Genomic DNA, 23,455 nt, shown 5'->3' on the forward strand with positions numbered 1-23,455 from the left:
CAAAAGAATAGCATATCTATCTAAATATATATTTTGCGCTCCAGTGAGATTTCTTTTGGCAGCAGGACCGTGTTTGTGGGTCTGACTCAAAATGAACCTCTCTCATGTCTATGCCAAAAAAAGTCATCCAGGGAATGTTCTTTAATGAGATATCAAGAAGTTACCTGTTTGTAATTACCCAATTGTGAACCCCATTAGTAATTAATTAAATGTCCCGGCTAACTACACAATCTGTTAATTTCACCATAAAGTGGCATGGCAGATTTGCACTAGATTAAGATAACAGACAACGGCCACAATTATTAGAAATCCCAAGTAGTCCCGAGATATCTTACATGCGTTACTGCAGTATTGAACCTTGCTGACCATAAGGCAGCACAAAGCCCAACCAGGTCTCCAGAAAAATATCTAGTGAGCAGGCAACGTGTCTGAAATGTGCTGCATTCGTGAGACACAATCAAAACATTTACCCAATTACCACTTACCATAAAAGACATTCCTCTGTAATGCTTAAGGGTTTTATGAAAGCTTGCTTTTAATTAAATGCTAATAAAGGCATCCACCCTCTTCTATTTTGTACCCTGAAGCACTTAATTCCCTCGGCTGTAGAACTAGTCGAGTCCACTGGGATGACCTGATCTTAAACACCTCCATTGATTGGCTGAGCCCTCATCTCGACTGCCCAACCATCCACAGTGACCCTGGCCTAAAAAAAAAAAAAAATCCATTTGTACTTTGGAGTAGGCTTCACCTGCTTTGCTCCTGCCCATGGCAAGTGCTGCCTTTCCACAATAGCCTTTATGGTTGATGCATTTATGTGGGTGGAAGTGCACCCCCGATTAAATGGTAAGCCTTTAGTCCTTGGAGATTCACCACAGCACCTTTTGTGTCATAGTAAGCTCTGTGTAATGCAGTCTTTCTGTGGATAATTGAAAATATGTGTATATGTGTAACTGCAGCTCGCAGTTTGCCCGCCACTAAAAGCAAATTGAAGATCAATATTTTCTCCACCACCATTTCCTGAAGGTCACAAACCGAATAGTTAACTAGGCATGTAAAACAAGCTTTAGTTTATATGCCCCACATTAGGCTTCTGTCATTGGGCGTAAGGAGCAGTGTTTTCACAATAACCAGGGAAAGAATTATATTCTCTTAAAAGCAGTTGACTGCAGACCTTCAGCACTGCCTCTTTAGACAGCTGATATAATCTTATGTGATCCAACTAAACTTATTATGCAACTAAACTGATCCAAATTTGTCTCCGCTGCCACCTTTGACCTGTATTCAGAATACAGGTTGAGAAGAGAATCTGAATCTGGGTTGGGAAGATGGATAGTGCATTCTTTCCTTTATTCAAGAGTAAACAACCTGTTACAAGACATCTGCAGGGAGTCAACTCTGCCTTTGAGGATCATCAGTGCTGATGTGATGTTTTTCATATGAGAGAATAAAAGATCAGATGATTTGGAGGGAAAAAACAAGACATCAGATTGAGTTTTCCTTGCAGGACTGTCATGACTCTATCCGACACCCTGTATCATCATAACAGGGCTTCAAAGCATCAGGAAAACACACACACACACACACACAACCTCAGCACTGCAGTTCATTTGACACTGACCCTAACATTTCAGCTTGCAACATTAAGAGGAAGCACTTAACACTGAGATGTTTGATGTAGGGTATTGCAATTGAATTGTCTCTGTACATGCAGTTAGTAATTACAGCTGGACCATTTGCGCCATAAGCTCCAGAGGGCTACAAAAAAACCCTCAGGCATTTAAAGCATAAAAGCTATTAACAACAGTTAACAGGTTTCCATCAGCACAATTACACAATGCAATCAACAAACTGGGAAAAGGCAGCACACGCTTATAATGAGCATTCGGTCATGATTTGGATTTCAGATATTTGCCATAACAAAAACAATGTCCACATGTGGGTGAAAAAAAAAAAAAGCTCCAGCAACAGCATTTACTCCATCATGGTCCAAGATGAGATAACGTAGATTGGATCGTACTCAAAACGAGCAACAATGGGCCACCATCAGTGTGTCATTTGTCAGGGATTGAATTAACCTTCAACCTGCCCAATCACCTTCAAAATGCTACATAATAAAACATAACTCAGTACACCAGGCTCATCAATATATGAAGGCCTTTTCTGAGTGAGTGATCAAAGGCGAAAAGAGGCAGAGGAGACGGGGTAACTGTGCAGCTAAGAACCCAGATTGAGATGATGAAACGGAGTGACTAGGTCGTGCAGACTTGATAAAACCACTCATCTAGACCGACAGCTGACATATTTGACAGGCTGGGAGGGAAATTACTGTACTGTGTTTCTAATTTTGAACAAAGCGGAGAGAGACCTTAGCTGGGGGTGTTTTACTACACTCTGGATGGAGACGGCACTTTCTGCCGCGCTGCTCTGTAAATCAACCCCTGAACAAGACACCGAACGAGAACTTTACTTATTCTTCTTTTCATAAATTAACAAAAGAACATATTTCTAAATGTAAGGTTTGAAATTAACTCGATGCGATTCCGCTCCTAAGTACAATGTTTTTTCTTAAAACATAAAAATGATTAATTTGGTTTCTCTCCACATGGAGCAGCAGATAATTAATACTGTTATTAAATCCCTGTTGGCAGGACACAGGGAATTTTTATTATAAAACATTTAGTTTCAAGCAGCTTCATTTATTCTTTACGGCTGGTGAGGTATCTTGTGATTGTCCACACTTTAAACTACATTGGCTCCGTTTCTGTCTATTCAAAAACTTTAATGAGGTTACTGTCAGTGAAAAATCTCAATATCTATTCTGAATCATGTTTTGAATACTCAACCGGGCCGTTATGAACGAAATGAAATTTCAGAATCACAAAGGACGGTCTTCCTGCAGCGTGACTGCTGCATTCAAAATTGATTGTGCACATGCATTAATCCGACAGTCCTGGTACTTGAGCACACATCCAAGCTGGCATCCTAAAAACCACTTAATACCAATCATCTCAAATTCAAGGTGTCAATTCAAGGCACGACTAGATGGCAAGAAAACCAGAAGGACTGCGACACATTAGGATTAATATTGAAAGTCATTAGATCACCAATATGAACAACATCAGATAAAAACTACCTTTGAATGAATACGTTTTATCTTATGTTGTCGTACACTAACATAATCCTACAATATGTATGCTTTATCTTTGGTAAACTCACACAACAAAAATGCATCAAAATGTCTGTTCACAAGCTGAATATGTGATGCTGCATGAGGGGTCTAGAAGCTTTCCACCAAAGATATTCAAACATGTAACCAACATTTACCCCTTTGTTGGTCACATTGGGACAGCGAGACAAGCTGTACACACAGCACTGACATATTTGTTGTCTTAAAAGTCAATTTGGTGATCGGTTTGCAAACGGTTGCCTCGACATCTAACAAACATGGAGCAAAATTAGCATTCACTTCAAGAGACTTTTCTATCCACTGCATAAAAACAAAGCAAGTGTTCACTCTACTTCCAGCTCTGGTTTGCTCTCCACTCGCTGCAGAGTGAATTATTCACCTTTTTAGCAACTTCATGCTACAACATTTCTGCTTTCAAGTGCTGTCGGTCTGCTGTCTGATGCTGTGATGCTGTACGGTTTGTGTATGGTGGGTTTTTATTAGAGCAGTGATGCCAAAACAAAACATCCAATGATATGTTGCAGCCAAAATGAGGCTTTAATAGCCAATAACCTGCTTTTAACGAACAGTTAACTCCACATTTTCAGAACTTAACTCATTTGATTTTCATTGATTTGTTAAATATGAAGCTTCATCTTCAGTCGCCCTTAAATCCATGAATTAAGTAGATATCATGGAATCATAGTCTCATGGCAGTTTGAGGAAAAAGAGGATATGTAATCTATTTGATGTTCAGTTATTCTTTTCAGTTGTGTTTCCCTTCGCCAGAGAACACTGAGGCACCCCGTGTTTGTTCGTAATGCTATTCCACACATATTGTTGACTTGCTGTGGAAGTTTTCCCCCCAGTTAGTTAATATTTCACACTGGACAGAATCCTTGCCATGCCTCTCCCATTCCCTTCCTCTCAAGTCTTGCATAATGATGACTGATGTTTCAAAGCAGTGGGAACGGAACGCTCCCTCATCCGTTGAGAAGCTGGGTACGAGCCACTCCCCACGGCCCAGCACGTCTTTGAACGCCATTTTTTTCTCAACTCTCCTCCTCACACATCCATAAAATGGAGGATGTTGATGGAGAGACAGATGGATGCAGAGGCCCTTTTCACGGTGCCTGTCAAAAAACTAATTGTCATCCAGTTGCTGCCCTCGGTCTTTGATATTTCAGCCAATTTGGTAGTGCAACCAAATAATGGCTTGGCTCTACTCGTCAAATACTCAGATTATTTTAGGATTTCAATTTGAGGCTGTGACATTTGAGAGAAGAAATTGCATCAACAGATTAGCCAATGTTCAGATAATGAATGAGCCAATCTGAGCTTGTTAAGTCTATATTAAGCGCATCATTTAAAATTATCTCAACTACCTTGTCAAAATGTGCTCAAATTAAGATGGGAGTATCTGCAATCCCTCTTGAAAGAGGTTTTTAATGAAGTTTATTATTCACATGGATAATAGGCAAGTGGACAGGGTTCCGTCTAATTACTTATCCCTTTGGCCCCTGCACACCAAAGCAGCAACTCTCTGATGCTCACAAAGCCATGTCATCTTTGTAGACTGATGCATGTAAAACATATCACTTTGAAAAAAAAGACACAAATTATACTTATCCAAACATACAATCTGTTGAGGTAGATTACAGATGAAGATCAGCAGGACCTCAAGTAAAAGGACGATAGTAGTCTTGACTTATCTATGCCAGGAACACAAGGACGCAGGAATGCAAATTACCAACACATGTTATGATGTCAGTTGATAGAATGGGAATCATGCGGTGACACAAACCATATGCAGCTGCTCCACTTTGCCATATGTCGGTGGAAAAGTTCTACTGTAGCTGCAGTGAATCCTCTAAACAACAATATATCACCTCAGTGTTGTCTACACTATTGTCTCTCCTTCCTTAAACGGATGCAGACTGGAACATGCAGTAATGCACCATAGAGTAAGTAAACCTGAGTCCATTAAGCCCCGAAGGATTGATTCAGCCACTAAATAATGCAGCCATTGAAAAAGACAAATGCACAATCAATATCCGATGCCATTGTTACCTTTACGCCGGCTGTATTGATGAAGAGCAAAAGGTTTCCCCCATGTTGTAGTTTGACTGCCTCGTGAGAGCCAATCAATTATCCCGCATGGGATGAGCAAAGAGAGCACAGCCGCCGTAAAGCCTACACAGAAAGTCAAGGTAAAAGTAGGAGCAAGCTTTTGAACTAGAGTAGCCAAAAAGAAGCCGTTGAATGTTTGTTTAATTTTGAGGAGGTAGAAAACATTTCAAAATGAGACCAGACTCAAGCGCCTCGCTGCTGTAACAAATGTTCCCAACACGATTCTGCTGTATGTTGAGATCAATAAAGGAAATGTTGCTGCACCATGTAACCAACAACAACCCAAATGTTTGGTATACAGTGCATTGCACTTCTCCTGGTAGCGGATCCGTCTCAAGCCCTGCATTTCCATCATGTTGCTGCATCCTTCCAGAAAGTTCAAAGCAAACAGCAAAACACCCAGACCTACTTTCCAAATTCACAATCTCTTGTATGTAGAGATTTATGGGCTTGGCGAACTGGATGAAGATGATTTCACCACTGAAGTGAACAGCAGCGTATGAAATGTCCAGCTTTAGGATCCCTATCTTTGAAAAGCAGAGCCAATGCGTATTTGGAGGTGTTAAGAGTCATGTATCCCCCTGATTCTTACAGTAAATCGGATTTATTCCTGACGCAAGGTCTAATAGAAATCACAACCTAAACACTTCGACACACTAACCGTTTACAATCCTATATTAACCGTGAGATATGAGCGGTGATGTGAAAGTCAGCTTTGTTTAAAATTGAATATGGGACGTCAAGCATCACAAACATTATTGCTGGTAGTGTTATTCTCTGCCTCATTCCAATTGTGCCTCATTCCAATTGTGCCAAATTCCCTCAGGCTGAAATAAATCACGTTTGCACAAATTCCCCTGTTTGTTTTTTCTCTCTCCAGTCTGAAGGTTGGTTAACAGAAGTCACATGAGATTGTGGCATAAATCACATAATTCAATTTGTGCGTCTCGCGTTGGTAGCATCTCAGCTACAACGTAGTCTTTGCATACTGTCAACACATGGACAACAAAAAAAAGGTAAACTAAGCTTTGGTCTACCACACCTCTTCATCCCTTGCCCATCCAGGCATTAGAACAAAGCACAACATCCGATCAAAGTCAATCCAAAAAATACCCACGGTACGTTTTTCTGCTGCCTCCAAATACAAATCTGATTCAGTTGTAATCTTTTTCGAAGTCTCAAAACAGCATGTTTAACAGTAATATGACATGAATACTTCCAAGATTCACGAGTACAACAGGAAATACGCAAGTAAAACATTGAAGAAATTGCATATTGAGTTGGATACAGTTGAATGTATTGTAATCAGACATTTACAAAAGTCCACAAACTGGCTTTAAATCCATGTGTATCTGCAGATGCAGCTGGCTTGTGAGGTTAACCAACTGTGTTCAAATGTCCAGTGGGGCAGATGTTCTCAGAACAAACTAAAAGAACATCTGACTGCTTCTACCAACAGCTTTGAAGCAGCACCTGTTATTGTGCCGACTAAAATCATCCTTACTGGCTTCGCTTTACAGTTTTATCGGTTTCTTCCAGTGAGCAACAGTGGACTGTGACATGAGTGGGTGGCATAAGAAGCAGCGTTCCATTAGGCTCGGGTTTATCTGGTGTTGACTGATATTTAAGGCGTCTTAGTTATCAAATAGTTCAACTTTTAGGTACGTTTTGATACAGTTAAACAAAAATTGACTGGGAGTGTGTTATAAAGGGCATTCCATCACAAAAGCAATCCCCCGTTTATGAGTCAGCGTTCAGTTCACTTGTCATAAAGTAACTCAGTTTTTGATCCGAAATGAGGTTCATGGAGACAAAAGTTCACGGGACTACATGGTTTTGTTCTAGGAAAGGAAGATGAAATACAATATTCATACTTTTAAGTGTGAGTGAAACTTGGGTATGCATTTACGCTTACAAAATCACAATCAACACGTTACATGTAAGTATCATAAACGTGTATTTGTCACAGAACTTGTGTCCGTTTGTTGTGAGTGGGACTAAAAGCTTTGGTTGGAATTGGATGCTGAGGCTCCTAAAGTACCTGAACTGACTCCATGAGCTGCAGCTTCCTGTTATTCACAAGGTTCCAAACACTGTCGACCGCTCAACTTTAATTAGCTCCATTCTCCTGAGAGATTATGACCAGATGCATTTAGTCCCAGCCCAGATGGTTATGGAGACTTCAAAAGAAGAATAAAAAAAGAAAATCGGGGGTTCCTGGTGAGTTTTTGTAAATTTAATTGAGACTTCTTGTAATTGGAGGGCATCGATTGCTCTGAAAAAGGAACTTCATAAAGCAGTCGAAACAGGACCTTTCTGCAAATATTTTTGTTATTGACTCCTACTTTTGTGGGACTCTCTCATTTATTTTTCTGTCATGATCGAACTTATAATCATTATAAGTAGATTTTTGTTTCCCTGAAATATTCCAAAATTATCATACAGAGGAAAGCAAAACACTCCTCCGGCACAAAGCTTATGATTTGTAATGGTCTGAATGCAGATTCAGAGGCGCATTGACATTCCCTTAAGTCAAGATGATATGAAAAAATATAAATATGTTGGTAGGTTTCAGTCCACAGATTTACCACATAATCAAACCCCAGAGGAACTCTGACATGAAAGGCAATGTCCCGGTCTCCTGAGATGCTACATCAGCAAAGACTCAGCATTGCAGGAGGGGTGGGAGTCACATTACAAGATAAACTCATATTGACACTTAGGGCAGAATTCATCATTTCAGTCCCAGAACATTTTTCTCTGTTTGCGAACGGAGCCTTTTGGGTAAACAAAATAATTGTGTGCAGACATTTATGGTTATTTAAAAAGGTTAAGAAAGGTGAATGTCGCTGTTGGACAGGAATTATTTGTTATGAGGAGAAGGAGCATCAGTACTCACTTCAAAACACTAAATATGCATCAGGTTGATTCTAGTCAATTTTGCAGTGTTTATGAAGCCTGCAAGGACGAATGTGTTAGTAGTGTAGCTGCAGATGATTTATCTCTCACTACATCCTGACAAGAGCTTTTTTATGTATCAATTTGTACAGTTTCATCCTGTCTCTTTATATCCACAGGACTTACTCTGTAAATGAGTTTACATGAGAGCAAACAGGAAACTTCTGTGCGATCTTTGTTTTGCCTTCCTTCTTTTGTTTCCGTTCTGCTTACGAGATCCTAGAGGTGTTTTTCATCTGAGCAATCTACAGGAGCCGGAACTCAAAGTTAATTATGAACATACGCAATAACCCTTTTTTCTTTGTGAACTCTGCGCTTCATCGCAGCTCTTTTGAAATATCCCACCAGGCAGGGTCCAGCTATTGTGAGCCGCCTCGCGGTTAATTGTTAAACATGTTCTTGTCAATCAATCTGAGATAGCAACTCCTCAGCCGGCGCCACAATGAGCCCCCCTAAGCCGCTCCAGCCTGCGGGGCGTAATTGTGGTCCACTCACCAGAAGCCCATCTCCATTCCAGTCGTACGCTGTGGATGGTTGAAGCGGTTAACTGCAGCCATATTCAATACTTGACATGCGCTGAATAGCTCCTCTTTCTGTAGCACGTGTTTAATTTTCACGCCGACAGGCCAAACAGGAGGAAAGGTAATTGCTTGGGTGATTGTGTTCACAGACAGAGCATATTTACTTCACTCTATGAATCAAAAAGCTCCGGTAAGTATGTGATAACAATCAATGAGGAGCTTGTGTAAGAGAAAGCCAAAAGAAGTTTCCCGTTACAGCATATTGCAGTTTAATAGAACTTCATGTAGCTGCAGTAGCTGGATTGAGCTTCTCCACAAACTTCATCTAGTCAGCTGCATGGTGACTTAGGCACTCTGCAAAAGGAGTGTAATGTGGAAGCCTTTTTGCAGGTGTCATAAAATACATAATCATAACAAAAAAAAAGTCTCAGAAGTTGGCGATAGAAAAACAAACCGCTGTTGGGGAAAAGCCAATCTTTGAGGAATAATAAGACACTTTGAAATGGTCACCGAAAACGGTAAATGTTTCTGGCTTCAGGAGGGCAGCAAACTATAAAACAAGATCTATTCTCCAGCCTCCGTTCGAGTGCTTTTTCAAAGCTTTTTCATCTTGAGATTTTGAAATGGATGCGGCGATGACGTTAAATGAAGGAGTGAGATCTTTCAAGCGTATCCATTCCAATAAGCTAAAGGAGTGCATTTGGATTCAGAATGGTTCCACTCGGCTGAAGAGAAACATTTTCTGAATTTAAACGCTAAACAGTTCTTCAGCAAGCCCTTCGCTCACATGAAGCGTTAAATTCAACTCAAAGCAGCAGCAAAAGAGATTTACATTTTCCGTATATAGGCTTTAGAGCCTTTGGGTTGCTTGAAGATTAGCATTAAGGGGATTTTTCTCTCCTCCACTCCCATTTAAGAAACTTTGCAAAGTTTAATCACAGCTTCTGTTGATGCCCCTGGGTTTTGTATCTTTAACAAAACATTAACTTTTCTTGCAGCAATTCTCAGAGCAATTTCATCTCCTGTTGAACATATGTGATATTTCATTGAGTTTAAAAAAAGAGAGAAATCCTGTATTCGTAATTTTTTATTCAAAATCTAATTTTGAAGCATTTTAACGGCGGCAGCAGTGTGAATCTGTGGTCCTTACCCGCATGCCCAGCTCGATGTTCTCGCCTCCGTACACCTCCATGCCCGGATCCAGCAGGCCGATCTCACCAAAGTATTCCCTATCCACCACAAAGGAGCATCCGATCATGGCTGGAGTTCTGGATGAGCAAAGAGGGACAGCATTGTTTGAACTTTCATTGAATGCTGAACATCTCAGGTTTCCATGTTCTGCTGTGTGTTCCTTAAACAAACAACTCTGAAGAGCCTCACAGAATCAGAATCGGTTTTGTGCTGCTTAAGCACACATTGAATTGGACATGACTCATTAAAAAGAACTCGATTTCTTTTTAGAAAACACATTTATCAGAATCATCCAAAAGCATTGGCTTTAAACCAAAACAGCATTGGGATAAAATACAGGACATCACTGAGGGGAAATGGTTGAACTGGTTGATTATTAAGGGTTCATCTTCATTTGCTTCAGCTTTAATGCGGCACAGAGTAATTTGATATGTTGTTGATTTAAAAAAATGGGTCTTACCCATCTCAGTTCAAGACAACAATCCATCTCGGTATTTTAACTAATTGTTGGGCTTTATAATACATATTACTAATGTTTTAAGCCTATATGCCGATCTAGCACAACTTAAAATGAAGCTCAGCTGGTACAGTAAGAAAAATAAATTTTCCACCATTTGTCAAACAACCGCCCCCGCCCCCCTTTAGCCGATGTCCCCCCAGGGAGGCTTTTTTCATCTGTCCGGTCTTAAGTGCTCTGAGAAAGGAACTACAAAAAGCAGGGCATTCATACAGAGTACCGAGCTGCGCTATTTTTTACTCTAAACTGAATCTGGATTTGGCGCCCGGGGTGAGTTCACAATGTGTTACACAAACACACACACACACACACACACACATACGGCATAGAGGAGAAACACGTGTGTCCACCTCTTCTGTTTGAGAGACGTTGCAGTAAAAAGTACCAGAAAGCGTCATTGTGATTCATTAAACTAAACTACCTCCGAGAGGGGGTTGATCTGTGACATTCCATGAAATGCTTGATGGCATGACATTCACAGTAGAAGTTGTATCAGTGTGCGATGGGAAAATGTCAAATTTCACCTAATCTGTTCCAAAAAATATTGTGTTGCTGCAAATAATTTGACCAGGAAATTAAATTTGATTCCATGCTGGTGGTTGCAAATAGGTAGCGCAATATTTAACGTATTTATGTTAAACTCCACAATTCATGATAAAAAGCGCAGTATCCTTGGTGGTCAAAAGATTTACTTTCAGCGGGGATCTGATTGCACCGACCGTTATGCTTGGTATGTGAGTAAAAAGCTGTCCAACAGTGCAACGCTTCCAAGGAACCTTCAAAAGCATCTCCAAACGAAACACCCGTCACTCCAAAACAAGGACACAGACTATTTTGTTTTCCTGTACACACAAACTGAGAATCAGGCCACTGCTTGAAGCTAGCTCCTTGGCTACACTGGTAGCCACATAAAAAAAGACATTAATACTACCTGCCTGCAAAGCCATTGTGCATTATGTAGCACAAGGCCCTCTCTCATATGACACAATGGCTAGGCGTATTGGTGACACGTCTGCAGACGTAGAAAGCGTTGTTTTGGTTCCTGGTGAGTTGTTAATGTTACAAATGTACCGCAGCTAAGGAAGGGTTGACATAACCTATGTTGTGCCAAAGGAATATACCGCAAGTTTTCCTTAAACTAAAATAAATGTAAGAGACAGCGGATTCACAGCATGAAGTCGTAGTCACGTAGAATAGTTACTCACATTTATGTCGAGAATGTCTTAGCTGCCTTTAGCTAATTATTAAAAAAACGTATGCTCCACATTGAAATGCTACGACGACAACCCCATGCTTGCTAACGTCTAATCTCTCACTGATGGGACGTAACCTTATGGAGTCCTTGTTTAAATTTTACGGTGGTGACAGGGAGGCTTTCAAGTGCTATTATTTGCCATCGCTATGCAGATAAAAAGACAGACGCAGCACAAACTGAGCCTGGTTCAACTCATCCCTTCTCCTCTCCTGACAAGTGACCTACCTTGCTTGTCTGCAGGGTACAAACTTTTCGCAGCTCCCTTTGAGCATTCTCTACAGAAAAGCTTCCTGGCAATGGAAACGCTGTCCCTGTGTTTGAGCAGGGACTCGGCAACTTTGTCCTGTTTCACCAAAAGTTAATGTTTTAAAGAAACATCCTCACATTGACAACGGTCCCAGTTTAAGTGGGTCCTGTATTGGTTACGTTAATGGGAAAGAGAAAAGGAGAAACAACAACAGATCTTGTTTGCTCTCATTAGTCCGTTGTGGAAGGTTGTCAAACTTGAAATATGAAGGGATGGCCAAGCAAATTCCCCCAATGCAGCCAATTTGCTGGTGCCAATAAAATTAGTAATTAGAGCCTGCTGTTTTTCCAAAAAAGACATTAAATAGAGAGGCTGAATACACTACTTTTACACGTCAACAATTAGTTTCACTCCTGACTAGCAATTTTGCAGCAGAGTACAAAAATAAAATGCAGAAAAAAATCATAGAAGACGCAAAGGTACCGACTTCAACATCGAAATAATACTAATAAAAGCATTGATGCCACATGTTCTTCTTGTGACTCTGCTATCACGTGAAGGTTAAATACAACACAATCACCAGGGATCTGTGTGTGTTGTCTGACACTTCACAAGCACTGGTGTTCTTGCTCTTTGTCCGTCTTAAAAACACAGATCAAGATTCTCAAGACTTTGTCTCATTATAACACATGGGCTGCATTAAACATCACAGATCAATGGTGGAGTGTTCCTGTGCGGTTTTATCATTTAATGTTTTAAATTTAGTTTATTTCAGTGTGCAGATGGCCGGCCTGCAGGGCTCATGTACCCCTCACACCGCTGAACTTTGGTGCTTGTAATAATTCACTTGCATTAGGCAGTATGAACGACTGATGCATGTATGCAATTTGGGAAGATAAAGGCAATTATTTGTAAAAATTACTTCTCCCCGAGATGCAGGCACAGCCTTTTTTTATGCTTTAGCTCGATCACGAGAGCAGCAGATGACAATCTCAAGAAATTGCATAGACTTTTGAAGTGAGCACTTCCTATAAAGCACTACCCGAATCCATATAGATGTTTTTTCTATTAGGAATCAAATGTCTCTGATTTCTCAGAGGCATTTTCACATTCTGATATCCAAACCACTTGGTGGCCACTTGCACTAGTCAGTAATTGCTGTATCTGCAGAAGAAAAAATATTCCTGTTATACTGCAAAAGTGGTTGCAATCCTGTGGAAGTACTTTAAGCCGTCTTGTGACCCTTTACGCGCTTTGTCATTGAATGTGTCCAAAAAGCCAGAAAGGGCTTTGAGAGTGAGCTCTGAATGGCCTCCAGGCTTCTGTTGTTGATGGGCAGAGACCTTAAGGAAACAAGTCGGGGAATGATTTCCAATAGAAATCCGCACAGCCGACGCACTTCATCTGACCCTCAAGGCAATTCGCCCATTTGCAAGTGTGAATGGGCAAACACGAGATCAGCTCTGCAGTGTTTCAGGCTGTTATATCTTTCCTCCCTCTCAAGACTAGCACTTAATACATTTTATTGAGCTTTGATACGACAACACATATTTAGATCCACGGCGTAAACTGTTATCATAATGTTTGTTTGTATGAGACCACACTTATTAAATGTCAGTAATACAAACACAAAAATATTGTTCATTCTATTGGATCTAGAACAACCTGGTAGAAGCTTGTCATACTGAAGATATATATTTTTAATTTTTTTGCAACGCTTCCCCTTTATTGTGATTCACTGTGAAAAATATCACTGCTTAGACTAGTCTTCCAATTGTGACAATATGCTGATAATGATGAAATGTATTGTATGACAGCGTTAAGCACAGTGACAATTGTAAAAAGGTTGGAGAGGTCCTCGTGAACAAGGAATCATCACCTGAATCCACAGCTCCCCTGCGCTTTATAATTAGCGTGTTCATACATTTTCTTTACCGTATTCATCATTCTGATTGGTTCATTTTTGGCAAAAGCTGTAAAAAGAAGGGAAAAAAGGCCGACATACGCAGTTTGAGACGAGCTGTGTAACATTGCTGTGCAAATCGCCGCTAAAGAGCCAGATATTTCCCTCAGGACTTCGTAGAGGCCATAAACAGATGGACATAATTACCACTGTAAATCCTGGATGTGTAAATAAGCAGCATTTGCCAACATGTTTGCCATTATCAACTTTGGAGATGATTATGTGTCAGTTATCCAGGTTTGACAGTAAGATCGGCATGTGTTATAACTCAATAATTGCTTCCTTTCGGAAGTGTCTTTAAACAAAATACTACGAAGAAATACTTGTGTTGTTACTATCCATTGTTCTTAATGAATTTTGAATGATTCAGACTACTAAAAAGTTAAGCTGAAAGAGCATCACTCTACCCTTCTAAAGCTTTTATGTTTCAGCTGCAGACACAACTACAAAGTTTTACAGCACTAAAACTGCAGCTGCAATGCACCAAGCCCGCAGCTACATTTGCAATCCAGCAGGGCCGAGAATATGGGAGAGATTAAAAGCAACCGTTTAGCTACTTAGTCCCGGCTCTTGCTCAACCTTGTACAGTTGTCTCCTGCAGCATGCTTCTGGCCATGGCACATTAAAAAACAAACAACTACACCGCAGCTCTTCTATGTTAAGCTATATATGAAATGCTCAATGTGTCTTTTAAAAGTTTCCAAATACACATATCAAGACAATTTAATGATGATATTTCCTATATTTTCTAGTGTCAATTGTTTCGTTGCATGATCCACTGAGATCCTTGTATTTATTAATTTCACTAGATCAGAGTTCAGGAGCAGTGTGTTAACTATACACCGGGGAGGCTGATACAATGTTTAATTCAAGGACTTTTTAATGGAATGACATGGAATTGCTCTCTACCTGCATTGAATTTTGCGCTCATATTTTGCTTGAAAATATTGTACGACGACGATATATAGTACAACAATTCAATCAACAAAAGACAAACATAAGCCGAACATAAATCATAAATAGACAAAAACATAAAGCGATTTTCAATAACCAGTGTTTTTTGAAAGATTCTATTCGAATAGTGAACATATACAAAGTCCCACTTGCATTTGTTTTTTTAGGAGTTTCTATGCAGACCTGTACGCTAACGTTCAGTCAGAAATGTTTGTCTGTCAATTTGTTGGTCTTAGTCGCGGTTTGGAGGGAAAGGAATGTTTTGAAACAATAAGCATAAAGGGTTGAGTGTTGGTCTCCACAGGAGCAAGTCTTCCTTTGTGTGCAGTAAACGTGAGAGGGGAACAAGTTCACCTTTGTTTTATTTTGCATATTGCAAAGCTCTCCACTGATAATGTTAACATAGTTAGTGTACAGATTATTTAAATGTGTAAAATGGGGGAGGGGATGTCGAGAGTGATGTGAAGAAGAAAAAACATGGGAGCGCGCAGACAGGGGAAGCAGTCGACATTCAGGGGTGGAGCGTTGCTAGCAGATTTATGTAATAATAATATATAAATATCAGACATTTCACTAATAATTAGATCATCAGTTATAAACACAGATTTATGGTACTCAGCTTACGCTTTTCAAGTTCTAAACACTTTTCAAGTTCTAAATTTGACTACTAGTTATATTTACCCAAATATATGAAGCGAAGGGAAGAGAGCTCAGGGAGAAACAATGCTCTTCCTCAGACAATGAAAGTCCAATATAACCAAGGGCACATATAATCAATTCTAGGATTATACAGAATCATGATACGAGTGACGAGTGCCATCCTCCAATCAGCGGTGGATATAATGGAATTCCTGCTTGCATTCAACACACAATTATATTAATGACACTGTATCAATAGGGGCGTGATCCTACATAAAATGAAGATATTCCTCATACTTAGATTAGACGGCCCTGCAGAGGTCGGCCTTATTTTGTTCTTAGGATCGTCAGAGCAGCACAACAGAACAACTTAATTTGATGGTTCCACGCATGAATAAGTCATACCCTGAGCATATCCATATCTCAAACGCACTCATCTATAATGTACGCCATGGACCTCACCTGATAGGGGCTGTCTCATCGCCCTTGTCCAGCCACTCTTGTGGTGGGATGATGTACATGCACCACAGCCCCCAGTTGTAGCCATGGGCGGCATTGGCATACTGCTGCACCTCAAACGTGTTGTACTTGATGTTGTCTATGGCGGGCAGGATGATGCGGGTGTGATCCTCCTTCATCCGGGTCAGAATAGGTTCAGCCCTTTGGAGAAGAAAAGAGGCAGAATTGAATGGTCGACCTTTTGAGTCAAGTATGCAAATGCTTTGTTGAGCAATTCTAAAAGATGAAGAAAGACGGTGAGGGGGGGAAAAACTGAAGCCGTTCATATTTTATTCTGCCCTGTGGATAGCGGTATCTAAGTACTGATATTTAAAATGTCAGAATAAATAATTGTGGGTCAAGGATAGGTAATGTCACATAATGGAAAGGTGAAGCAAAGCTGCGGATTTTTTTTCACAGAAACAAAGTGTAGAAAAGTTGTTTTTAAACATACTGCTCACTGTGGTTCTATTTACATAGAACAATGCCAGGAGCAACCAAGGATGACTGCAGATGCCGTGTCAACTTTCACCGCAGCGTTATATTAACATGGCTTTTGAGTCTACCGAATCAGCATTTCAAACGGGATGCGCTTCCTTCCACTGTGAATAATGTGACGGCCTTTTTGACGAAAAACAACACACAGTATCATGTACTATTTTATCTCCTGCTCGAGAAAACAAAACGTCAAATCTGTGTCTCCCCTCCGAGAGTCTTGATCAGAGGTAAAACCTGAGAAAGCAGAGCACAGATTAGGGGATGGCGGCTCAGGTCTGCGGTTCGGAACACCCACTTCATTTTGTAATGGGTTGAGAGTTATTTTTCTGCAAAGACCTTGCTCTAAGTGCTCGCCAGGCTCTTCGTCATGTGACTTTTGGTACGATGCGGCCTTGGCTGGCACGCATCCTTTCCGAGCACATCAAGTGGAGTTCAGGGGCCGTATTAACAAAGCGCCCGAGGGTTAAGTGTAGCTCTCAACACGCCAATTTGGGGGAAGCAGCTCTCGCCCCTGTAATACTTTAATGAGGGCTTTTGTCTTAGTTCGTGGACCATTTTAGCTCCACCTAAGCCTGTGGAGGGTAAGGGGTAGTCAAGAGTCACCGAGATCAAGAACACTTGGCAGTCCGTCCAGTCACTGGGTCAATGGAGTTGAAAGATAGGGAGGGATTGAGGGTTTAAAGTTTCCTACCTCCTAGTAGTAGATGCTGCTCTCATAAGTTTTGTTCAGTTCTAATGGGCAACAGGAACTTTAGCGTCATCTAGCAAGGACTTCTACTTGTAAGACAAAATACTCCAGGATTTTAAAAAAAGCCGTGGCCAGCTTATGAGACCCATAAGCCAGGCCTACACGACAATGTCGAAAGGCGGCTGGCACAGACTGCTCTTTTAATGCTGAAAAGATTATCTTCACTGTATTGTCAAAAAAAGCATTAAAAGAAAGAAGGTATGATTATGAAATGATAACTGTGTCACTCTGGAAAACTATTACTCAACCACTGACTTTGTCTCTCCGTCTTTACCCTGACCCCCCGCCCCCCCTCCCACCCAAAAATCTGATTTTCCACTCATCAAATTAAGGGCAGTGGCAGAGCAGTGCAGAGGCGAATGGATTTAAAAAGCTGTTCCCTTTTGAGATAACACAATTTTTTAGAATGTCCAAATCAACGGACCTCAAAACGTTAATGACTAAGAAGAAGGGGATAATGAATCCAACTGTGCTCAGAATTTGCCCCTGGTGGCATCATGTCCCTCACCTCCTAAATGAAGATATCCTTCGATTCTGCATTGGATTCAACGAAAAAGACACTGTGAGCTATTGATGCAGGGTAAATATGTACAGTATTTATTTTGTACAGTGGTTTTTATGGACGGCTCAAATTATGTATCTGACAAACATGCTAAAGAATAAGACATTAAATCCAGAAGATTTAGATTTCAGATGTTTAAGGAAACCCCATTTCAGAGCTCTGAGATCAGTGAGTGACAGCTAGGACATTACTTGCTTTTGATGGCAAATTATTATCATTATAACAGGAAGCGGTGGTTGGTTATATTCTTAATTTCATGACTTCCACCAATTTGTCTTGTTCTTCCATAAACTTATCAGGGTACATAGCGCAAATCATTCAAAAGTCATCAAAGTGTTGCTTTCTGAAGCGTGCAATTCATTACCACCGGCCTGCAATTACAATCTTATCTCCAGCACACACTCAGCAGGGAGCGGCTTCTGCCCTTTTAATCATTTATCGTTAATAACCTGAGATTGAAACGGTGCAAGGATTTTATAAAGCAAATAAATAAATTACTGCTCTTCCTCTCTATGTGTGTATGGCGGCATACAGCGGGCCCTAATGACAAAACGCTCCCATTTCCTGTCAGTAATCCTGTTCATTTAGAAAGCAGGAAACAAGTCCTGTGTGAAGCAGAATTGACAGATGTATTCAAGGATAGATGGATATAAAGCATTAGGGAAGATGGATTATGAATATTTAGCTGATGCAATGCCGCCTAATAATATGCAACAATTTCTTATCCCCATATTAAAGCAGAGCGTAGCCTTGGGAATCTGATTCCATTACTCCTCTTGTGGAAACGCTCCTCCTCGCTGATGCAGTTTGGTACAATTATTATATGCTTTAACAGCGATACATTACATTTGCGAATGTGCAGCACACCGCGTGGAATACCTTGCCAATGAATCACCGCTCTGCAGCTGAGAGCTGGCAGCATTGCCTCTGGCTCGGGGTGCACAGGCACTGTGAACAAGGTCATATGGGGGAGACTCACCACAACATCTAGACGAGGAACCATCCATCTCCCTTATCACTGGATGGTGAATAATCCTACTATAATAAATAGGTGGCTTCTACCTTTCAAGCAAACAGATAGTGAAGATACCACGAGTGACTCACAGTGAAAGTGTTTTCAGACATACAGTAGATATATGCACGCAAAATGAATACATTAATTAAAGGGAGGGGGTGGAGGTGGTTGTGTGAGCATGGGGGTTTTGTTTGTGTGTGTGTGTGGGGGGGGGGGGGGGCTGAGAGAATCCAATGCGGAAGTGAAAGGGATATGTGGTGGCACGAAAGATACGTCAATTTTTCAGGAACACCAGATGGGCAGACACATGAGGGGTCCACAGGGTGTCAATTATCATCAGGCATTGCACCGGGGAATTGATGCTACTTCCACCCGGAGTTTAACGTTCATAGTCAGGCTGAAAATTTGTGCCGTGAGACAATGATCAAGGTACATGAAAACACTACAGGATTACAATGGCCATGTGTGTCGTAGTGGATCACTGAAAAAAAGCTTCCTTTCCACTGGCGTGTCAGCACTGTTTTCATGTGAGCATCTGTGTTGGTTTATTTCACATAAAGTGAGCGAAGCCTAAACCAGGAAATTGTTGGACACCACACTGCTTAATTTTCTAATTGGATAGATTTATACTGCCGTTTAAACGTGCCAGCTTGGTATCACACAGATATGCGGAATGACCACAATCTCTAATTACATGTTATTTAGCTGACACTTTTATCCAAAGCGACTTACAACAAGTGCATTTCAACCAAGGATACAAACTCAGAAGAAGAAAAGAAGAAACAAGAGAGTGCAATTTCATCAAATAAGCCAATTTACAACTTGTTATAGATAAGAGCCAATATAAGTACAATTAAAATGCTACAATTTGTTAGTGTTTTTAGTCAAGGTAAGTCTGAAGAGGTGAGTCTGTGAAGATGTGAAGGCTCTCTGCGGTCCTGATGTCATCAGAGAGCTTGTTCTACCATTTTGGAGCCAGGACAGCAAAGAGTCGTGATCTTGATCTTTTAAGCGCATTGCATCACAAAATAGTTTCTTGAAAGTTGAGCCAAGTCACTTTACAAAAGGAAGCTCATTTGGTCTGCTTGTGTTCACGATTCCAACTTTAAAAATTATTTTTCAAGAGCTTTGGCTTCCAGCTCAGCTTCTTTTTCCACAACAACTGTCCTGTACAACGCCAGCATCTCTGTCGAAGGCACAGCAAAACACCTGTCCATCCGCTCCATTTTACCCGCCCACCCCAGGATACTTAACCTCTCTACTACGGAGTCACCACCTGCATTATATAGGAACTTCATCTGTGCATAAAATGTGTAACTACCTATTTCTCCCTGATGTGCTGTTCTCTTCCATTCCTTCCTTCCTTCTCTTCCTTCCTTCCTCCCTCCTGCCTCCAAGGCAGCTTCCCAGGGAACAATTGCTACGCTTCATTTCAAACACTGACACTGTGGCAGGCTCAAATTAGGTGCCAATTACATTTATTTGAGTGACTTGTTTGCTGTTAAACTCAAGCAGCACGTAGACATTGGACTGAGACCCCCAGAAGTAATTTCATATCGCAAAATAAGCCCAGAGTCTGCAGTTAAAATCATGTCAAAATGCTCAACATTGATGCTCCCTCTTTAATTAGACTCACTTTTCTCACAGTTGGGCTCTCTCTTTTTTTATTAGTTTGCAATTGATGGGCAAGCAGTGTAACCTAAATTGGGCCCTAACCAAAGCCATTCCTCATAATATAAAATGAGATACAAGAGAAGAATACATAACAGAGATTAATACTTCCTAATAAAAAGGGTCGTGCAAAAAATGCTTTTCATTTAGAATTGACTTGACACTATATGGAAATACTTTGAGCAGACTAATCTGCCGATGTATAGAATAGATCAACATGACTTTTTCTTACCAGCCTGGGTTGAACTCGACGTGGGCATCAAAGAAGCCAACAACAGGAGCCGTGGCCGCGTTCCAGCCGTGTATTCTGGCTCGGATCAGACCCTCCCGCTTGCTGTTCCTCACGATCTTTACCAGGCCCGGGTAGCGTTTGTTCACATACTGGTCCAAGTTGAATTTCAGCTCCACTGAAAGAGGGCAAATTAGAGAAAATCTTAAAACTTAGAATTCCATCCAAATAAAAAAGTGGACAGCAAAAGAAAATATATTTCCAAAATGGTTTTGATCCATTTACCATAAGGCCACGATTGCATTGAAAATGTGTGTTAATTTCTTCTCTCTTTTCAAAATGTGGAAAATACTCATCGTCTACAACTCATTAAACTTGACCTTAATTGCTCAGCTGAACATCGTCACAGATGGCTTAAATCACCCTTAACTCCAAACACCCCCATGGTACCACTTATGAATGGAAGTTATTCATAATGGTTTAAATGCAGAAACTCTAAGGTTAAGTTCAATGGCAATCAGCCATAGTCATGCATGGAGCAATTCAGTCGCCTTGTCTGCACGTTAAAGCCATTGACCGAGGTTGACCAATAGAGGTTGCTGTACCCACCGACTGTCTAATGCATTCCAGTGACGTCTTTAATCCAGACGGACCAATTAATCTCTCCTCCTACTCTTTTCACACAGACAAGTTTGGCTGTCAACTCTGGAAAAAGTTTCCCGGGTAAACGGCCAGTTGCCCAAACGTCTGTCTGTATTTCATTGGAGGATAGATGGTTGTTTGAGCTTCTCCTCTGGGTTGCTGCCGAGTGTTTCACTTTCTGAGGGAGAGATTAATAAGGACGCTTGTGGCACATTGGCTCTGAACAGCATCCACACCTAGCTTGTGGCCGTGAGTCACAACATAAATCAGCCAGTGCAAGTGAAGAAATGGCAGACTAATCCTCCGTCTGCGTGACTGAGGAGAAACAGTGAGGCGATGGATTGTCAGGAGTCTTTCCTAGTTGATGGCACTGGGTGCAGAAGGAAGAACGTATGGCTTTACAAGTGGAGGCAAACCTATAGAATTTGATACCAAATTAAAACAAGCATTCATGGGAACTGTGTCTTTTTCCGTGATGAATAGTACCCCTGTGTTTACCTTGAACAAATGAACAAATATAGGTTACCAACAATCAGTTTACCTCGGGGGTCAGCAATGTACATGGCTGCACCAAGGTAGTAGATTTGATCTCCAGTATTTCTTTCGGGACTTTGCCACGTCATTCTTCTCTAATTTGATTTATTGGTAGTAAGTAAGTCCTTTGACTAAAGTCCAATAAGCAATGAATTTATCTAATTTCATGCTCACAAACTGAGACAACCTTTTCTATTTCACCTTTGCTACAAAGCCTCTCAGAGCAGTGGGTACAAATGAGCTTGCTGTACAAATGTCAGGTGAGCTCATTAGGAATAATGAGGATCCTCTGCATTCCCATATGCATCAGTCACTGTTAGAAGCTGCATTGCTCCTCTTTGAGGGTCCTAGGAACTGTACAGTTTGGTTCCGTTTGCACTGGTGAATATTTTTAACTTGTGCCTTGGGTCTCCTTCGTCATTGTCCTGTTCTGCAGCTACAATATGATAAAAGCTATTAAGAGTGTAATAATTACCAGGCTTTGCAGGGAGGGAGAAAAGTTATGGGCGTCCCCCAGATCTGAGCAAATAAAACATTGGACTGCGTCCATGGGAGGAGAGTTATGGAGCAGGGAATACATTTTAAAAGAGTAGCATTGAAAAATAGCTAGGGATAACTAACTATCCATCATACTGTTTCAAATTAATGGATTGTGGACCGCACAAGGAACACCATGGATTCCTTTGGGAAATTGGGAGATTGTGAAAGTCGTTGCGTTAAGGATGGAAGAGAGTTATTGAACTGTCTTTTGATCATTTAAACTGAGGCAAAGCCTTTGACTTTCAAGCTCCAAAGCCTGAATGATATCCTTCCACATACCGCCTCTTTTGTGCTCACTAAATACAGATACTCCTGTATTCAAAATAAGCCACAGGATTTTCTGTTTCCGTTCCTGTAAGATCAGCCTCAGAGCAGACATCCGTTGACTTTCTTTGTTTGTTTTCAAAGCTCTGATCTCTGCCAACACAGAGAGACCGAGGACGATACTCTTCCAACGGTGGATTCATGGATATTGTGATGTTTTTAAAATGTTCAAATATATGCTATCCAAAAGTGAATCAATGGAAAAGCCTTTCATTGCTGTTATGTCACCACAATGGCTAACACACAGGAATTGGAGTTGTCCTGCCTGTTACAAAGATCATCACTTCGAATGAGAGTTTAGCTTAGATCAGAGCTGTGAATAAACCTTTCAGCCACAAGGCAAACACACTTCCGGTGCCTAATTTGTTATGCCGAGGAGCGAGTGTGGCTGTACCTCAACTTACCTCCTTGTTTAAATGAGAGGGGACAGACGGAGCCATCCAGAAAAGGTCAAGCACACCAGCCTGCATATTCATTGTCTAATGTCACAGCGGCTTCCAAGAAACAGCTCACACTTCTGCGTTAATTATCATCACTGTTGGTAAACATAAAGTAAGAGCTGCTGACGGATGTGTCGGTTTTACAGGCAGTGACCCCAAGTTGACCTTGTGTTAAAGAGGCATGTGGACACTGAAACCATCAACACCTTG

At 40.9% G+C, this 23,455-nt stretch overlaps 1 protein-coding gene across 3 annotated transcripts in view; it reads right to left on the reverse strand.

Moving 5' to 3' along the window:
* galnt9 (polypeptide N-acetylgalactosaminyltransferase 9) overlaps positions 1-23,455 on the reverse strand; it is a 55,427-nt gene that overhangs the window by 11,428 nt on the left and 20,544 nt on the right. For 2 of the 3 annotated variants that reach the window (XM_037483013.2, XM_037483014.2), the window contains 3 exons: positions 20,769-20,943; positions 16,007-16,204; positions 9,929-10,046 (listed from right to left, as the gene is read on the reverse strand). In XM_037483013.2, the coding sequence (XP_037338910.1) occupies positions 9,929-10,046; positions 16,007-16,204; positions 20,769-20,943 (491 nt within the window). Of the gene's footprint in view, positions 1-485; positions 596-9,928; positions 10,047-16,006; positions 16,205-20,768; positions 20,944-23,455 lie in introns of those variants that run through there. The other variant, XM_037483015.2, reaches the window with a different exon arrangement.

Source organism: Pungitius pungitius, chromosome 5, assembly GCF_949316345.1.
Source record: "Pungitius pungitius chromosome 5, fPunPun2.1, whole genome shotgun sequence".
NCBI classification, from domain to species: domain Eukaryota; kingdom Metazoa; phylum Chordata; class Actinopteri; order Perciformes; family Gasterosteidae; genus Pungitius; species Pungitius pungitius.